At 44.2% G+C, this 19,607-nt stretch overlaps 1 protein-coding gene across 1 annotated transcript; it reads right to left on the reverse strand.

Annotated features, from left to right (window-relative positions):
• Nucleotides 1–408: 408 nt before the first annotated feature.
• Nucleotides 409–10,684, reverse strand: LOC114595664 (stromelysin-1-like). Its single transcript, XM_028726164.2, has 10 exons — nt 10,489–10,684; nt 9,834–10,078; nt 8,651–8,799; nt 8,435–8,554; nt 6,449–6,610; nt 5,734–5,890; nt 4,296–4,429; nt 3,244–3,403; nt 2,485–2,588; nt 409–891 (listed from the first exon to the last, which is right to left on the reverse strand). The coding sequence occupies exons 1-10, from the start codon at nt 10,594–10,596 to the stop codon at nt 788–790; spliced, it is 1,443 nt and encodes a 480-aa protein (XP_028581997.2). The 5' UTR covers nt 10,597–10,684; the 3' UTR covers nt 409–787.
• Nucleotides 10,685–19,607: the final 8,923 nt, after the last annotated feature.

Genomic DNA, 19,607 nt, shown 5'->3' on the forward strand with positions numbered 1-19,607 from the left:
TAATAGACTATTGTATTTTAATATTCTGTTGGAAGCCGCCCAGAGTGGCTGGGGAAACCCAGCCAGATGGGCAGGGTATAAATAATAAATTATTATTATTATTATCTGCTTGAAATGAAATTAATGAAATTTTATTATGAAAAACAGTGCTGGTCATTGGGGCAGAACTCTTTCTGACACCTTCATTATGTAATTTTGTCTTTTGCTGAAGACCCACCTTAAGCTGACCCTTTACACATGGGATACGTATTTTAGAATCCACACTATTCTCACAAATGAAATAATTGTGTTAAATAATTTAACACAATTTTCAAATTGTGTTTTATATAATTGTAACTTGCCCTGAGACCTCATGATGAACCACGATTAACGATAACAATAGTAATCATATACCAACAACAACAATAATAATAAAAATCCACTTTATTACAAAGTAGCATACAACATACATATTCTTTGCAGCAATAATTTATATTAAATATCTATTAATTTATGTAACAAAAGTTATATACTGCTTGATTTTAAAAAAAAACCTATAAACAGTTTACAAAAAGTAAAATGAACGTTGAAATAAAAGACAGAGATAGAAACAGGATTGTTTTTTTTTTAAAAAAAATAATAATAATTAAGATCTATCGTAAGTTTAAAACAGTGGGGATTTTCCATTTTAGAAGCTCCTTATTCAAAACGCAGCTTGTTCCGTGGCTCATGCAACCACAGGACAGGCCAACAAACACAATGCCCAGGAGATTCCCTTCTTCTGGGTTGCATCACTCTTTGTCCCGTGTCACTGGCACCCGAACCAGCTGTTGCTCTTCTTGATGCCGATAAATCTTTTGGTTCCGCTGTCAAACTCATATTGCTCTGAGCCAACGAATAAATAGAAATGTCCTGAAAAGAAAAATGAGGGAGAGTGAAAACTGTGGATCTAATGGATGACGGAAACTCTCAAAACCCTACAAAACACCTCAGTGTAGAATGAGCCTACAGTGGTACCTCGGGTTAAGTACTTAATTCGTTCCGGAGGTCCGTTCTTAACCTGAAACTGTTCTTAACCTGAAGCACCACTTTAGCTAATGGGGCCTCCCACTGCTGCCACGCTGCCGGAGCCCGATTTCTGTTCTCATCCTGAAGCAAAGTTCTTAACCCGAGGTACTATTTCTGGGTTAGGGGAGTCTGTAACCTGAAGCGTATGTAGCCCGAGGTACCACTGTACTCACTTTTCCAGTAAGACTTGCTTCCTGACTGCTCTCCTCCACCACAATGCTCCATTCCGACCCAACCTCCCCCTGCCAATTTCCTTTTCGCCTCCTTTCCCATGTCAGCCTTGGGCTGTTCTGCATCCTCCTCCAACAATTCCTTCGTACTTCTACAAACCTTGAGTTTCCCCTAAGCTTGGAAATACCTCCCTTTGGGACCATACCCAGCAGCAATATTCTCAGTGGCTTTCTGCTATTGATTATTTCTTCGTCAATGGATACCAACATAAACAGGAAAGTAGCTTTTTAAAAAAGAGGTTCCAGATCCACTGAGTGGAGTCAGTGCCTGATCAGTCGTTTTTCAAAATAATAATAATAATTTTATAATAATTTATTATTTATACCCTGCCCCTCTGGCTGGGTTTCCCCAGCCACTCTGGGTGGCTTCCAACAAAAGATTAAAAATACCTTAAAACATCAGTCATTAAAAACTTCCCTAAACAGGGTAGCCTTCAGATGTCTTCTAAAACTCAGATAGTTGCTTATTTCCTTATCTGACAGGAGGGCGTTCCACAGGGCGGGTGCCACTACTGAGAAGGCCCTCTGCCTGGTTCCCTTTAGCTTCACTTCTCGTAGTGAGGGAACTGCCAGAAGGCCCTCAGCGCTGGACCTCAGTGTCTGGGCTGAACGATGGGGGTGGAGACACTCCTTCAGGTATACTGGGCCAAGGCCATTTAGGGCTTTAAAGGTCAGCACCAATCCTTTGAATTGTGCTCGGAAACGTACTGCCTCTGGGGAACTTTCAAACTCAGTTGCACTAGCACACATGCCAAGCAAGCACTGTAGTCTGCACAGAGTCATCTATGACAGTGGTTCTTAACCTGTGTTTTGTGGACCTCCAGAGGGTCCATGGATGGGCTTCAGGGGATCTGTGAAATGGTCTTAAAAAAGAATGCCCCCCCTTCCATTTATTTCTTGTTACTTTGAAAATTATCTTTGTGGGCAAGAAAACAGTCTCAGACAGTAGGTTTTCCCAGGCCGAACGGGAGACACTAGGGATTGACCCTAGGAACTTTGGTACTCAGCTACCAACTTGGCTCTGAGCTAAGACCTGCTTTTTAGATCCTGACATGGACCACGGCCAGGGGAGCAGTCCTCAGAGGCTCAGGTCATTGAGCAACTTGCCACATTGGCAGATGTGGTCAAGTCCTCCTATGATCTCACCACCACATGGAAGAAAATATTGTTTAATAGGCTAGCACCATGAAGATGGTCATCTGCTCACCATGGTTCAGAAAAGCAGCATCCACCTTGGAGCCAACCTGATGGAAGTCAGCTGATATCTTTCTTGGGTAACCTTTTTCCATGGACTTCTGGGCTTCATCATATCTAAAGAAATGAATGGGTTGAGAATTCATTGCTCTTTGCACCATCAGAAACAGCTACATTGAAAACTCCTTATATGTGAACCTACATATGTAAAGTGAAAGGACTTTCCTTCACTGGGGGTTTTTAAACAAAGGTGTCTTGCATGGTTCTGGGATGTGTGGCAAAGCAGCAAGAACCACGTGATACAGTGGTACCTCGGGTTAAGTACTTAATTCGTTCCTGAGGTCCGTTCTTAACCAGAAACTGTTCTTAACCTGAAGCACCACTTTAGCTAATGGGGCCTCTTGCTGCTGCCACACCTCCAGAGCACGATTTCTGTTCTCATCCTGAAGCAAAGTTCTTAACCCGAGGAACTATTTCTGGGTTAGCGGAGTCTGTAACCTGAAGCGTATGTAACCTGAAGCTTATGTAACCCAAGGTACCACTGTACATTATTTGCATTTCAGTTGCAAAGGATTGAAAGGAGGGTTGGTCCTCCAGGTGTTACTGAGACTACAGCTCTCAGCATCCCTGCCCATTGGCAACTTTTGCTGGGGCTGATGGGTTTTGGAGTCCAGTGGCATCTTGAGGACCACCAGTTCCACATTTCTGAATTAAAGAGCTTCTCAAGGAACTTTCCGGATTGCTCCACGTGAGCTAGGTTAGTTCCCCTTACCTCCAGTAACTGTTTCCAGAGAAGAAATATGTCTTCTTTGAGTTGCGGTCATGAGCAGCTGCATCAATGCTCTTAACACTTTTGGGGAGGCCCAGGCTGTGAATATTCTTGGGGAAGCCTCTCTGTATAATATTTCCCTTGGTGGCCCAATACTTGTGTCCTGTTAAGCAAAAGACAGACAGAAAGAAAAATGATTGAGAGAGCTTTGCATGAAGATGGAACAAATCTGAATGAGAGAGCCCAGGATTCCTGAATGTTGTGAAGCACCCTACGATCTATGGGTATAGGGCAGTATACAAATAATAATAATAATAATAATAATAATAATAATAATAATAATTCCCTTTGTTATAATCTACTAGCCTTTATTAGCTTACACAAGAATGATCCTGTTTGGAATCATCTTTCCTCTGCATCAAGGCAGGAACCAATACAGGTGGTATTTGTGTACCTTGGTAGAAACCTATTGATTTCCTTAGGCCTTTCCAGGATATTGATACCACTTGACTATAATAATATGTCTCTTTTGGCCTAATGCTGGCTGCTCATCTATTTATTTTGCAAGTTACATATTGAGGTCATATTGACGTAATGTTTCTTTAAAACCTCAAGATGGGTATGTCAAAAATAGCATTGATGTGGTTTTAGTAAATAAATAAATGGCTGGGGCAACCCAGTTATATAAGTGTGGTACAAATGATAATAATAATATCTGGGACTGATTTCCTAAGAAACATGAAGTAGTTTCACTATCAGCAGCCCAGAATTTTATTTTATTTATATACAGTATTATTGTGCTTATATCCCACCTTTTCCTTCAAAGAGATTTAAAACCCTGACAGTAAAATAGGTTAGAACTGAGTTAGGACTTCAACCTTAGCCTCCCAAGGTCTTAATACGGCATTCTAACAGCCACACTTTGTAGCTTAGCATTTGGTAAGTAACATTCTGTAGCCTCTTACATAGCTATTTCTGCTTCATAACATGACACCCTCCTCTCAACTCCTTCTTAGCTTCTTTACTTGCCATTCACTCATACTCACAACATTTACCTTTGAAGAGAAACACTGTGTCATCAGCCTTAACTTCATACGCAGCGTCTATGCCCTTGCTCAAAGCTGGCCAGAAAGCAGAAATAGGAACCTTTTCAACATCTCTTCTCTGGGGATTCTTTCTCCAGAAAAAGCTGGGGGAGACAATGTGGATGTTTAGAAACACAGAATCATAGAATTGCAGCGTTGGAAGGGATCCTGAGGGTCATCTAGTCTGACCCCGTGCAACGCAAGAACCTCAATGGTAGATCACCAGCTTAGCATGCAGGAGGTCCCAGATCCAATCCCTGCCATCACCAGATAGGTCTGGGAGAGTTGCCCAGTCTCAAACCCAGGAAAGCTTTCACTCAGCAGTGTAGACAATACTGAACTAGGTCACCCAGTGGTCTGACTCAGTATAAGGTGGTTTTCTCTGTTTATTACACATATTTGTAACAAGCTCTACAAATATATAAAATTCACTGGGCTACTGACAGGTCAACAATTTTTTATTGTTATTTTGAAATCATTTTTATTTGATTTTACAAATATAAAATTATATATTTTTTAAAAATCCAAATATATATCCATAAACAGAGATTACTCCGAATTTCGGGACCCCTCCCCCATGGGGTCCCATGTTAAACATTTAAAACTGCATATTCTTCCAAACTCTAAGTGTTATATCAATCCATATTATCCATGGTAACTGTTACACTACAAGTGAAATAAAAATCCTGTCAATGTTTCCATCTGTTTGCAGTGGTCTCCTAGATAACTTATCATTTCCCCCCATTCTTTCATAAAGTTTTTATCCTCTTGGTTTCTGAGTTTTCTGGTCAGTTTTGCCATTTCGGCATAGACTTTTTATGTACGGAACAACAGCCGCCCGGATGCTAGTAGCCCGGAGATGGAAAGAAGACAAGGAATGGCAAACCAAGATGACAGGTCAACAATTAAACCCATCTGAAGTAGCAGTAAAGTCCAACAAACTGAAAGGGAACATCCAGATATCATCTTCCAGTGCTTTGGGTTGAAATGCAGCTGGAGAGTTGGGCATGACTTTGAATTAGAAATGAAAGATGTCAGTGCTTTGTAGGTAACTTAACCCTGACCATTAGTTCCAGTCGTGGCCGACTCTGGGGTTGCGGCGCTCATCTTGCTTTATTGGCTGAGGGAGCCGGCGTACAGCTTCCGGGTCATGTGGCCAGCATGGCTAAGCCGCTTCTGGCGAACCAGAGCAGCGCACGGAAACGCCATTTACCTTCCCGCTGGAGTGGTACCTCTTTATCTACTTGCACTTTGATGTGCTTTCGAACTGCTAGGTTGGCAGGAGCAGGGACCGAGCAATAGGAGCTCACCCCATGCGGAGATTCGAACCGCCGACCTTCTGATCAGCAAGTACTAGGCTCTATGGTTTAACCCACAGCGCCACCAGCGTCCCTTGTAGGTAACTTACTTGTTTTTAAAGAACATGGTTTCCCCTCGGAGAGAGCAAACAGCATCAAAAGCCAGGCGAGGGTCACACAAGTCTGTGGATGGTGCCTCTGTTGCTGGCTCTGGGTTTCCTGACGAACTGTCATCACCATCACCATCCTCACCACCTTCAGGGGGTCCTTGAAAAGGGGTTAAAGAGAAGAACTGAAGAACAAGCAAGATTTGCAAGATGCAGCTCAGAGCAAGAGGCTTCACTGGATGATGGCCAAACCCGATAATGGATGAAATAACAGGTTGGCTCCGCCAATTCACATCAGCTGGTGAGCTGAACTAGAATCCTAAACTAAGGAAATTCACAGAAGGAGAGTTCCCAATCCCTTCTCTTGCCCAGCCACCGGTGCCCCTGAAAAGCCTCTCTTGAGGTTTAAAGGGACTTCCTAAAGACAAATAAACGAGAAAGAGCATGTGGGGGGTGCTGGGAGGAAGAGGAGGAATTGTCCTCAGACTCTAAGTTACTTTAAAGAATTTCATGTCAAGTTTCCTGCCACTGTCTTCCACAGTCTCTCCATACCATACTGTTCAGAAGGCCACTCTCCAGTGTTTCTTCTGCTGGAACAGCAGGCAGGAGGAAGCGATGGGCAATTTCCCTTCTGGGAATGTCCTTAGACTAAGGGTTCAGGCCAGTGCTATTCTTGCGTGGAATAAATCCACACAATCATCCGGGAGTCTGTACTTACCATAAAGGGACTGGATGCCTTCAATGTCATCTCGGTGAAGCCTGAAGTTTTGCGGGTCCGTAGCTTGATAAGTTGGAAACATCAGAGCCCCCCAAATGCCAGAATGCCTGAGACCCAGTGAGTGGCCAAACTCATGAGCAGCAACAAGGAAAAGGTTGACTCCTAAAAGGAAACAGGAAGATTGTGAGTACTTGTGAAGCTCACCTGGGTATAAGATAGTGAAATATATATCACTCGGGGGACTTTAAGGATGTGATTTTGGCACATTCCACTAGGGAATGACCCAGTTCAACCTCTTCCGGTTTAATGTGTGGCAGAATGTATCTAGCCAGCAGATTTTGTGTTTCTAATGTGATGCCTTTCTGCATTTTAAATTGTGTATTATTGAGAGGTAATATGTTCTGCAACATATATTTAGGGGTAAGGTAAAGGTAAAGGACCCCTGGACTGTTAAGTCCAGTCAAAGACGACTATGGGGTTTTGGTGCTCATCTCGCTTTCAGACCCAGGGAGCTGGTGTTTGTTCACAGACAGCTTTCTGGGTCATGTGGCCAGCATGACTAAACCGCTACTGGCGCATTCAAATATATGCATTTAAGTGTGTGTGTGTGTGTGTGTGTGTGTGTGTGTGTGTATTTGTAGCTTTAATAATTTTTGAGAAGAATAGAAATATTGGATGGAACAGCCCCATGAGCGAACAAATGTGTAAGTGACATGGACCAGAATACATTTCTCCATCCTTACAGATTAGGCTTCTGAAGAAAAAGTTCCTATCAGACATGGTTTTTGAAGGAATAAATGCCATGAACACCAGAAGAGTCCTGCTAGATAAGTACCCAAGACCCATCTAAACTCACATGCTGTGCTCACAGTGGCAGTGGTGACTGTCACTCATTGGGACTGGTAAAGGAGTCAGAAGGGCAAGCAGCAGACGCAGCCGGCGCCAATGACAGTCAGAGCTCACTAATTCCAGGGTTGTCCCCATCCACCTCCCTGCTGAGTTCTGCAAGAGCACTGAGATTAAGGAATGGGAAGCTGAAAAGCAGGGCCATCCGTCAAATATTTGCAAGTCAAAAGGAAGGAAGGTTGGCCCGAAGGAGGCAGCACTCCATTTGTCCTAATGGAGCATCCTCCAGAAGCCTCAAACATGATCTGAGAGCAACAGTGCCTTTTCCACTTGCAATTCTTAGCAACTGCTATTAGAGTCATGAAGTTGGGATGCACTAGAAGCCATTGATAGGCTTATGCCCCATTAATTTCTCTAATCGCCTTTAAGCCACCCACACTGGGGGCCATTGCAGCATCTTGTAGTAGTGACTCCCATAGTTTGGCCATCTGAAGACAGGTGACTTTTGTATGCCAGAAACATAGAGGATGGCCCCTAAACACAAACCATATTTTTCCATGTATAAGATGATGCTTTTTGCTTAAAAAAATCAGGCAAAACTTGGGTGTTGTCTTATACACAGATAGTGGATGCAGAGGGGGGACGTGCGATTAATGGCAGCAGCAAGCAGGAGATTGGCAGCAGTGACTGGGTGCATGATTGGTGGCTGCGGCAAGGCCTGCTGGTGATTGGCTGTGGCAAGCTGGGCAGGTGATTGGCGGCTGCAGCAAGTGGGCGGGTGGGCTGTTGGTGGCGGCAAGAGGGCAGACAGTTGGTGGCTGCGGAGAGGTGTGTGATCGGCAGTGGCTGTGGCAAGCAATTGGCAGTGGTGGGCAGGCGGGTGAGAGATTGGTGGAAGTGACCACCCCCCAAAAAAGCTAAACAACTTAATTTCTTAATTTTGGTTTAAAAAAAATAGGGGTCGTCTTATACACGGGGGCATCTTATACACAGAAAAATACGGTAAGCATTTTTATACCCTAGGATTAGAATGGTATCCGTGTCTCACTACTTTGCAGTATATGTAACTAAGAGTCACACTGAAAGTCTTTACAAGCAAGTGTACAGCTGAATATATTGAGACAAAAGTAAACAAATTACCTGTTAAATCCCGCACCCAGGATTCATCCTCATCGAAATGGGCATTTCCACCGTAAGCAGGTGAAAATGCATGAGCCAATTGTCCACCTGGTCCATCGAACGGGATATAGTCACCATGAGCTTTAAAAATAAATAAATCAAAGAACATGTGGATAAGTCGCCTGGCCAGGAACCTGAGTAAAACTACCTATATCTATTTGTGTGTGGTTTACTTACATCTAGCAGCAAATGAGATCTCAATATCTGCAGGTTTCCCATAAACCCTGGTGAAGGTCAGGGGAGTCACATCACTCCAAACTTTCCAAGCTCTCTCGATGGCGACATCCACATCAGCGCGGTCCATGTCTGGCGTGTAATTCAGAACGCTGTGAAACACAGAGTTGTAAAGAAAATGGACGTATGAAAGAAATGGCACCACACAGCTTTCGAAGTCTCTTGGTGAAAGAGAGATATCTTTCTACATCTCAGCACATCTGACACAAAATCCATGCTCCTTGTATTTCTAGGTGCATCAAAGCGATGAAATGATGAGCAGGCTTTTATGCTTCTTGCAAACTATGAACTACAGTGGTACATTGGTTCTCAAACTTAATCCCTTCCGGAAGTCTGTTCCCAAACCAAAGCGTTCCAAAACCAAGGAGCGCTTTCCTCATAGAAAGTAATGCAAAATGGATTAATCCATTCCAGACTTTTAAAAACAACACCTAAAACAGCAATTTAACATGAATTTTACTATCTAACGAGACCATTGATCCATAAAATGAAAGCAATCAACAATGTCCTGTACTATAAAATAAATAAGACAGTATTGTAGATGATTAAAATTAAAATTATTATTTTTTCTTACCTGCACTGATGATAGTCATTGTTTGGATGGGGGGCTTTTATCTATTTCCACAGTCACACAATCAATCAATCAATCAATCAATCAATAGCTGAACTGGGTTCCACACAGTCACAAAAACAAATTAACCAAAAAAGCTTCAAAAATAAAAAAGCAAATTAAGTAGCAAAAACAAAACCGCCAAACTTTATCCATTCTGGAAGTCTATTTGACTTCCAAAATGTCCGAAAACCAAGGCACAGCTTCTGATTGGTGCAGGTGCCCTGGATACAATAGCTACAGCCATGTTCGACTTCTGAAAAACATTTGAAAACCGGAACACTTACTTCCGGGTTTTCGGCATTTGAGAACCAAGGTGTTTGAGTTCCAAGTCATTTGAGAACCAAGGGAGCACTGCAATTAATTGTGCCCCAACTCTTCATTATGCAGGAAGATCAATCATGATGGACTAGACAACTTTGAGGAAAGACCATTACTGTTCTTACTGAGGAATGCCAATATTTCTAGCATCTTCCAATGGCATCTTCCAATCAATTAAGTGTACTGAAACCTTACCTATATGTCAGTTTTGTTTTCTTCCATGCTGGATCCCCAGGAAAGGTGCTGTATTCTGCTACATCAGGAACCCCACACCTGGGCTTCCTCATTAAAGCCAAAGTGTTTGAATCCAATCTGCCTGTCACTTTCAACCCAAAGCGTTCCTGCATCAGCCGTATTTTGTCAGCAGGAATATCGTCACTTCCTTTGCTTCTTATGACAGGCGTCGATGCGGAATCAGGATAGTAGTTTTCTATGTATTTCTGATTGGAAGAAAGATATATTTGATTGCTTATAGAACTATTTTCACATATATCCATTCGCATTTTAAAATTAGCCATTCATACTTTCTGCCTTCATTCGCAACGAAGAAGGTCATTCACCATTGCACCCATGTTACCGACAAAGGAACTGAAGCTCACAGACATTAACAATGCAATCCTAGACATGCCTCCTCAGCTGAATGGAAGTTGCTCCAAGGTGTATTTATGCATGAAGAATTAACCCATCCAGCAGCTCTGAGGAGGAGAGGAGTGAATCTACATTTCCCCAGGCTATAAGCATCACATTGAATTCCGCTTTGCACAAGGCATTTAGCAACTGTCTACTTTTTTTTGCTAGTCAATCTAGCAGCAGAATTCTGCTTCCCCTCTGTGCTACCATCAACCATTACCTTGGCAAAATTCAGGTCCGCTTCTGCAACTTGATCAGCTTCCTGGGTTAAGGGCAAAGCACAAGAAAGTGCTCCACAGAGCGCAATCGCCAGTAGGAAGCTCTTCATTGTCTCTTTCGCTTCAGCGTCCCAGCCTTGGAGCCTTAGAACACTTCGGTCCCTCTGTCAATGGATCTGCCTGTGTGCTCCCAATTGACCTCTATATATACTCCGTGTTTGTTCTATAAAATCAACAGAAGCATGACTCACAACATTATAACATCCGTTGACTAGCCAAACACAGAAAATGCTCCTTTTAGCAGTGTGACACACAGCAGGAGCTGCCAAGTGTGAAAACCCTGATTGGGCAATTACTATGAAGGTGGCTGAGATTCGTCAAGTGGGACTTTTTCACCAAAGGGAGGGGGAATAGTTCTTTTTAAAAGATAAACAAAATATAAGGACAAGCCCTTCCACGACTCAAATACTATGCTTATTTGTATTATCAACCCTCCCCAGACATTCGGTTGCATTCAACTAAGTCCTACTCAGAATAAAAGGTAAAGGTACCCCTGCCCGTACGGGCCAGTCTTGACAGACTCTAGGGTTGTGCGCCCATCTCACTCAAGAGGCCGGGGGCCAGCGCTGTCCGGAGACACTTCCGGGTCACGTGGCCAGCGTGACATCGCTGCTCTGGCGAGCCAGAGCCGCACACGGAAACGCCGTTTACCTTCCCGCTAGTAAGCGGTCCCTATTTATCTACTTGCACCCGGGGGTGCTTTCGAACTGCTAGGTTGGCAGGCGCTGGGACCGAACAACGGGAGCGCACCCCGCCGCGGGGATTCGAACCGCCGACCTTTCGATCAGCAAGCCCTAGGCGCTGAGGCTTTTACCCACAGCGCCACCCGTGTCCCCTACTCAGAATAGACCCACTGAAATTAAGGAATTAGTCAGATCAATAGATCCACTCTGAGTATAACTAGGATTGAATACCACCCATCCATTTGCTATTTAGTATTTGACAGGCTCACATTTGACCGACAGACTGATTCTTATGATCTATATAAATTAGAAATCATTAGAGCAATTGTATGAAGAACTGAACAAAACATTAATTTGTAAATATAAGATATGCTGAAATAAATAACACAGGCCTTTCCGTTGCAGCAGGTTTTGGAAATTTTAGACAATCTTCTTAGGAAACAAGCAGAGATGGTTAGAGTAATTTTGACACTGACCCATGGATCTGAAGGCCAAATATGTGGCCTTGTTTACCATTTTCCAGTACAGAACAGGATTTGCCGTTTACCACAATAAGACACCTGGTTCACCTGAGGAAGGCAAGAAACTTTAGGTGTGCTTTGTAAATGAGCCAATTCCTCCTTCATTTCCCCCTTTTACCAGTAAGTAACAGAGTAGGTTGGTGGGGAGAGGTCAGGCTAAATCAGTTGCATTATGTGGAAGTTGTAAATATTCGTTTCCCATTGAAATTAATGGACCTCAGCATACTCGCTTTTCACATGGGTTTCAATGGGACTGAATTCCAACTGACTTGTTGATGTTGTTACAATTATATCCCAGCTTTTCTCCAAAGAGCTCAAGGTGGCATACATGATTCTGCCCCTCTGCATATTATCACAACAACCTAGGTTAGACTGAGGAACTGTGACTAGCGTTAGAATGCATATACAACACATATAAACACCTTTTCTTTACCAATCTAGCTGAGTTACAAGTAAGCTTCATGTGGTGATTTGACTCCTGGTCTAACAGGGACTAGTCCAACAACCTAACTGTGGCACAACACTGTCTCTCTTAGTCTGGAGGCAACCCACTACGGTTTCATGAAAAGAATACTCCATTGTCTTGAAAGGTATTATAGACAGTCATGACATAGTTTTGGGGCAAATATTTTCTTTGATTTTGGACTCTATCACTACACACACACACACACACACACACACACACACACACACACTTTAATCTTTTGCATAATTTTATTCACCCATACCATGTCCCCTCTTACTTACTTTTTCTCTAAACTAAAAAACCACAAATATTTCCTGATAAGAGTGCTGCTCCAACCCATTTATCATTTTGGCTGCTTTCCATGAACTCATTCTGTGGAATATGTTATGGTGTACTTTGCCCTCAGGCTGTTTCTGGAGAACTTTCACAGAGAGCCTCATGTCCAGCAATCCAGTAACCTGAATGCGCCCATCCCAAGATTGAAAGGCTTTGGCAACACCCACGGTTGCACTTTGTAAAGAGTGTCAGGAGATGATCTGACTAATTCCAGACACAGGCAGTATAGGAACTTCCGACTGGGAGATAAGAACCCAAGAAAGAGCTGAACTAAATCAGGTCAAACATCTCTCTAGAAGAGCATCCTGTTCTCACAGTCGCCAACCAGATGCCTATGGGAAACCGGCAAGCGGGACCTGAGCATAGCAGCTGTCTGTGATTCCCAGCTAGTCTCCCTACACATGTCCTTCCAAACATCACTGTAGAAAGATTGTGTAGCAAAGATGAATCGGTAAAAAGAAAAGTATAAGGACTCAGATCCAGCTAGAAGCCCCTTAATGCCAAATTCATGAAGATGAGAAAATAAGGAAGGGCATGCGCTCTGCACATGCTCAGATGAAGACTTAAGAAGAAAAATACTTCCTGCATTCTAGAGCTGAACCTTGGGTCAAATCAGGCCCCCTTATGAGGTGTGTCTGTGTGCCTCTGTGTGTGTTTACCTTGTGAAATAATGGAGAACCAATTGGGACAGTCCACTAATGCAACAGCCATTATACTAGCCGGAGTTTTTCTCCTAGTGTGGCAAAACAGCCAAATCCATTGGACAGCTTGGACCAGTGTAAACATCTGTACTGTTTTGTACTCTTCCACTACTTCCTCTTGTGCCACCGCTGGCACAATGGAAGTAGTTTGCACAACAACGCCAACTCTCTTGCTTTAGGCACTTGCTTGACATTGGACCTCGCCGGTGCTATTTTTCTAGAAAAAGAGTTGCCGGAACTCACCATGGACACCTCCCTTGTTCTCTTATAATGGCAATGGCTCCCACCTGAGAGGTGCCAGAACTGAGTTCCAGCTGAGACAAAGCTCTGGATCTCGCCCTTTGTTTTTGTCTAGAAGGGTACAAGCTGAAGCCTATCAAATGTAATTTACCCCCCCCCCCAATAAATAATGTACAATTGGCAAGCCTTTCAAGCAGCAGTCCAAGAGGACACCAGAAGTGCGTGCCCACACTCTACACATCCATTTCGTACATGAAAAGGTCACCTAAAGATGACAACATACTCATGAAGAGGCACACACAAATACACACATAGAGCCTCGCAGTTTACAGTCAGCATAGTTGTGGTCTCCTGCAGCATTTCACAGATGGCAGCATGTAAACACAGGCCTCTTCATGCAGGAACTGACTCAGAGGAACCCCTTTCTGACTGCTCAGGAGGCTCGGATAGGGCCAGAAATCCCCTCACGCCTCTTCCTGGCACACCTGTGGTGCCAAGGAGGGAGTCGGCGAGGGAGCAGGTGAGGCAGTTTGCAAGGTGTGGAGGACTGGAAAACGCAGTCTTGACTCTTCCTCACCCCCCCCCCTTCAGAAGCTGGCAATCTTAATCTGCCGGTAGTCATGTAAAGAAAGGTACAGAGAGAGGTACCTTGCTAAGACAATGGAAATAAGTACTGAAGCACAGTATCTCACCACGTTCAACAGTCCCTTGGAAGATGGATGCTTCTCACTGAAATTCCTTAAAGTAACTAAAGAAATTCAAGTCTATTTCTCTCCCCTAAAGACTTGAGGAACAGTTGAAGGAGCTGGGTGTGTTTAGTCTGCAAAAGAGGATGAGAGGAGATACGATAGCCATCATAGGAGCCAACACCTAGGGGCGAAGGGGTCTTTGCCCCACCAATAAAAAAATTGAGGGGGCCGGGGCATTGCCATTCAAATGGTGTGCATGTACTGCATCATGTGATTGATTATGTGGGGTGGGACTTACCTGTCCATCCCCCCACCAATATTTTATTCAAGTTGGCACCCCGATAGCCATCTTCAAATATCTTAAGGGCTGTCACATGGAAGAGAAAACAAGCTTGTTTTCTTCTGCTCTGGAGGGTAGGACTCGAACCAATGGCTTCAAGTTACAAGAAAGGAGATGCCGACTAAACATCAGGAAGAATGTTCTGACAGTAAGAGCCGTTTGACACTGGAAGGGTCTCCCTCAGGAGGACGTGGGCTCTCCTTCCTTGGAGCTTTTTAAGCAGAGGTTGGGTGGCCATCTGCCAAGGATGCTTTAGCTACTCTAGAATTCTACAATTATATGGTTCTATAATTCTATAACTCTACAATTCTACAATTATATGGTTCTATAATTCTATAACTTTTAACTGTGTGGGGACACTTTTTTCAGACCAACTCTGTCCCCCTCCAGGGTCTGGCCTCCAAAGAAGCAGACACCAAGCCCTTGCTTTTAGGCTAAACTCTGCCCTCTACCCAGCAGAGAGTTGGTGCCTCTGCCCTTCTCACAGCTGTTGGTGTCCAGCCCTGCCAGGTTTGTGGGAAATGGGGACCTTTCTCACAAAGCGTGTTCTCCTTCATGGAGAGCGTGTGTTGCAGTGGGGTCTAACAAGACACCTCACTGTTGCTGGGTGGGAAAAAGTAGTTGGCCACTTTTGCGATTGGGCTCCTCTTGTCATTGAGGAGAATTCGATGTTGCCATTTTCCGACTGAGAGCCAAGAAGGCTTTTATTCCCTGCGCGCAGCGTTGAGCTTCCTCTTTTCACTGCGCACATCGGATCACCAGCCCACCCTCCCTATATTTAGGGTTGTTCACATTGACCTTGTTATGCCTGTCATGGGGTCGTCTGCTTTTGGGGCAGGAGCCCGGTACAAATTTTGTCCATTTGGCTGATTGGCTGTTGCCATTTGGTTTTTGCCTACTGTGTAGCAAATTGTCACAACTTGTTAGGCATTGGTTTTATGAATTGGTTGGTGGAGGGGCATGGATTGGCTGTGCCTGCCCCTCCAATGCTGCTGCTGCAAGGGTATTCCGTTAAAGGAATCCAGGGGCTCACCATGCTTTTGTCCAAACCCCTGTCAAGGGGCTAGGGCCACACAAGAGCCCCTGGGAGCATTTGAGGAGAGGTGAGGGCATGGTACCCAGCTCCATCTTTCTCCCTAAAATGTTTTCCCTTTCTGACCGTGGGCATGCGAATGTCAGTCTGTCCCCGTGCGGGGTCAGATAGTCGCAACCAATGCCTAAGCAACCACTCACATTTTTTGTATTTTAATAAAGTTGTGGCCAAAATTATGCCAAAAGCCTTAAACAAAAATTCTGTGTGAATTGTGTTTTATTGGGGTGGCTTGGGGACCTCAACACGCAACAGGAGCTGAATGCAACACCAGCCTCCCCTCCTGCAGTTAGCGACTGGTATTTAGAATCATATTGCTTCTAGCAATGGAGATAGAATATAGGCCATTGTGGGCGATTCCCGCCGCCCACCAGATGGAATAAATAAAGACGAAGGACACCAAGATTTTAGGTTAATGGGCTAAAAAAGGCCACAACTTTATTGGTTACAGGTAAGAGCGGTATTAGGGATGCGGGTGGCGCTGTGGGTAAAACCTCAGTGCCTAGGGCTTGCCGATCGCATGGTCGGCGGTTCGAATCCCCGCGGCGGGGTGAGCTCCCGTCTTTCGGTCCCAGCTCCTGCCCACCTAGCAGTTCGAAAGCACCCCTAAGTGCAAGTAGATAAATAGGTACCGCTTTATAGCGGGAAGGTAAACGGCGTTTCCGTGTGCTGCGCTGGTGCTGGCTCGCCAGAGCAGCTTCGTCACGGTGGCCACATGACCCGGAAGTGTCTCCGGACAGCGCTGGCCCCCGGCCTCTTAAGTGAGATGGGTGCACAACCCTAGAGTCGGACACGACTGGCCCGTACGGTACCTTTACCTTTACCTTAAGAGCGGTATTGGCTTTAGGCATTGGCCCTATCAGACTATCCGGTATGAGAACCGGAAAGGGTTAACTCCAGGAGGGGGAGCCCCTGAGATGCACATCCCTAGGCACTCCCCGAGGGGTCATCGCTCGGGGGGGCGCTTTAGGCCCTAGCCTCCATAGGTTTCGGACGAGGCAACGCCCCCCCCCCCGGAATCCTTTATCGGACTACCCTTGAATATTTGGGGGAGGTGATCGCGCTCCCCCCCCGACTCATCTGCATAACAATGCCCCTGCCAATGCCTAACTGCCACACGAGCCCCAAGCTCGCCGCCAATACCCTCAGACCTGCAACCAATCCCTAATCCCCGTGAAAATGTCAGCAAGCCATATATCATTACCAGCATCAGATAGATGTGGCTATTGGCAGCTTTCACATCCACGAATTTTCTAACCTTCTTTTAAAGCCCTCCAAACTGTTGGCCATCAGCACTACCCCTTGTTTATGCACTGTTCAAAAAAGTACTTTCTCTTGCCAGCCCTAGGTCTTTCAGCATTCAGCTTCACCAGCTCTGAGCTGGATGGCAACTCTATTTCATAGAGTTGGAAGAGACCACAAGAGTCATGTAGTTCAACTCTCCCTTCAATGGATGCAGGAATCTTTTCGTCCAATTTGGGGTTGAACCCACGACCCTAAGATGAAGTCTCATGCTCTACCAGCTGAGAAAAGGGAAAATATTTTCTGTAGGACCCAGGTGAAGGAGACATGATTTGTGTCATTGCTGCAGGATAAAAAAACCAGACAATTTAGTAATCGACAGAATTTTAGAGATCCAGTGAGCCGTTATTAATGAGAACCAATCTTTGTCATCAGCATCTGAGTAACATGTCAAGTTCCAGAAGGGTTGCCAGACAGGGTCCTTTCTGCCAAAATCCTTTCCAAAGAAGACATCTGATCTATGATGCTGGGTTTGGGAAATGCCAGAAAAGGCCCGGAAACATTCATTCATTAAAATAATTCCATGCTTGGAAATACCCATGTGCCTCAGGTATCGTGGTGTGTTTTGTTTGGTTCCATTAATTCGTTAATTCAATTCAACTCATGCTCAAATTTTGGTCACAGTGCCCAAGGTGGATTAGCAGATAACAATAGCTGATTTAAACCAAATATCCAAAGCTTTGAAACATCTCCATCATCATCATATTTACATGCATCAACAGGTAGCATCTGCATAGGTATTAGATTAAATTGAAGAAATATTGGCCAGTTTAGGCAAGTGCCAGGAGAGAGAGGTATGGATGCTGGGAAGCAGTAAGCCCCAGAGAGAAAGGGCAGCAAATTGAAAGCATGGGGTTGGGGCAGGTGTGAAACTTAGAATATATCGTCCAACATGTCAAAGGGAAAAATCAGGACGCCATCTTTTGGGACAACATTTTCCCATTTTTTCTTCACAAGGTAACAGCAGCCATTTGGGGTGCCATAATATCATGTTATTTCACACCCTAATTCCCCTCACCCTCAAAAAGTGGGAGTTTTGTGGCATGGTGCCTTAAAATGCACATTTTGGGATGTTGCGCAAGATTGCAGCCCTGAAAAATCACTTTTTCCGGGGGAGGGGGGGTGTCACAGTGTGAAATCACGAGAGATTGAGGGACCCAAAATGGCCACTGTGCTCTCACAAGAAAAAACAGGATGTGCTGGTTGAATAAGTAACTATGATAGGTTTAGTGACGAGAAATGAATTGGCACAGTGAAGATGATAAGAAGGCCAGTCAAGAGAAAGAAGAGAAGGTTGATTAGAGCAGGATGGGGAGATTTACAATGAAATTCCAACTGTGCCTAGAAGGAACTAAGTGGTGCTTATTCCTAGCTAAGCTGGGTTAAGAGGTGCACTCCATTCAAACCAGAAGCCCATATAATAAATTATATATATTGTAAGGGACTGGGCAGAGGAGGCATGGTGGAGACCGCCTCCCCATCCTGACCCTTCCAGGGAGGAGGAAGAGGAAGACAGTATAGATTTATTTACATCAGGGGTTTGAGGGAGGTTGCAGCTCAGAGGTAGATGAGGGGGAAAGTTGGGAAATAATGGGAGAAGAGGAGGCAGGACCAGAACGGCAGCTGACTGACATAGTGTCTTTAGAAAGCATCTCCCGGAACCTGGTGAGCCTTAAAAGTAGGAGAGCAAAGAGCTCAAAGGCAGAGGGCACGTAGCAGCACCCATAGGAGAGATGCTGAGATTGGTGAATGAGGAAGTGTGGGAGACGGGCGGCTGGAGATTCGCTCAGGACAATGCCATTGTCCAAGAGGCTAGGTTCTATAGCCTCTCTCTGTAATTATTGGATAAAAAAGGATGGTAAGAAACTTTTCCTTGTCTTTATACTTTCCTGGGCAACCAGCTGGGAGCCACTGACAGCATCCTGACACACACACACACACACACAGAGAGAGAGAGAGAGAGAGAGAGAGCTTAAATGTGTAAAAAATCAATCAGACAAGCATTAAATTATAAACATCCATAATTAGAATGCGCAGTAAAACTGTCCCATTAAAATCTTAAAATATAAAGCTCTAGAAGTAAAAGATGCAATAAAACAATCCCATTAAAACAACAAAGCAATTAAAACAGGAGACTCAACTTGAGTGATTAAGGGAATACATGTGCATTTAAGCTTAAAAGCTGGCAGAATGCCAGTACAGGCGGCTTATCTCATATTCCAGTTGGGAGTGAATTCCATAGCACCAGTGCCACCAGTAAAAAAAAAAGGGGGGGGGAGGCTTTATAAGTCAAACACACACACACACAAAGAGATCTACTAGATAACAATAAGAAGGTAATGTCAAAAATGTATAAAATGCTGTTAGAATGGCAAGCAAAAGTCAACAATCATACATTGGGGCAATGGATATAGGACACAGTATAGAATTGTCAGCATAGGAGCGATTGTGGAATGTAGACTTAAAATGTACAGCGTGTTATGGAATAAAGGAAAATTATATGAAGATGATGTATAGATGGTACCTGACAACTAGTAAGCTGGCAAAAAATTATAAATCGCAATCAGATACTTGTTGGAAATGTAAGGAGAAAGAAGATACATTTTTTCCTATGTAAGAGGAAGAAAGCATTCTGGGAAATGGTTTATGAGTCAAAAAAAATATTTAAAATAACTTTTGTAAAGAAGCCAGAA

Source organism: Podarcis muralis, chromosome 4, assembly GCF_964188315.1.
Source record: "Podarcis muralis chromosome 4, rPodMur119.hap1.1, whole genome shotgun sequence".
In the NCBI taxonomy this organism is placed as follows: domain Eukaryota; kingdom Metazoa; phylum Chordata; class Lepidosauria; order Squamata; family Lacertidae; genus Podarcis; species Podarcis muralis.

Excerpts from the sequence above, each read along its gene's own strand:
- LOC114595664 (XM_028726164.2), bottom strand. The coding sequence starts at position 10,596 with ATGAAGAGCTTCCTACTGGCGATTGCGCTCTGTGGAGCACTTTCTTGT. Across the intron at positions 10,079-10,488 it reads CGGACCTGAATTTTGCCAAG|AAATACATAGAAAACTACTA; the intron begins GTAATGGTTGAT and ends TCTTCCAATCAG. Across the intron at positions 8,800-9,833 it reads AAAACAAAACTGACATATAG|CGTTCTGAATTACACGCCAG; the intron begins GTAAGGTTTCAG and ends TGTGTTTCACAG.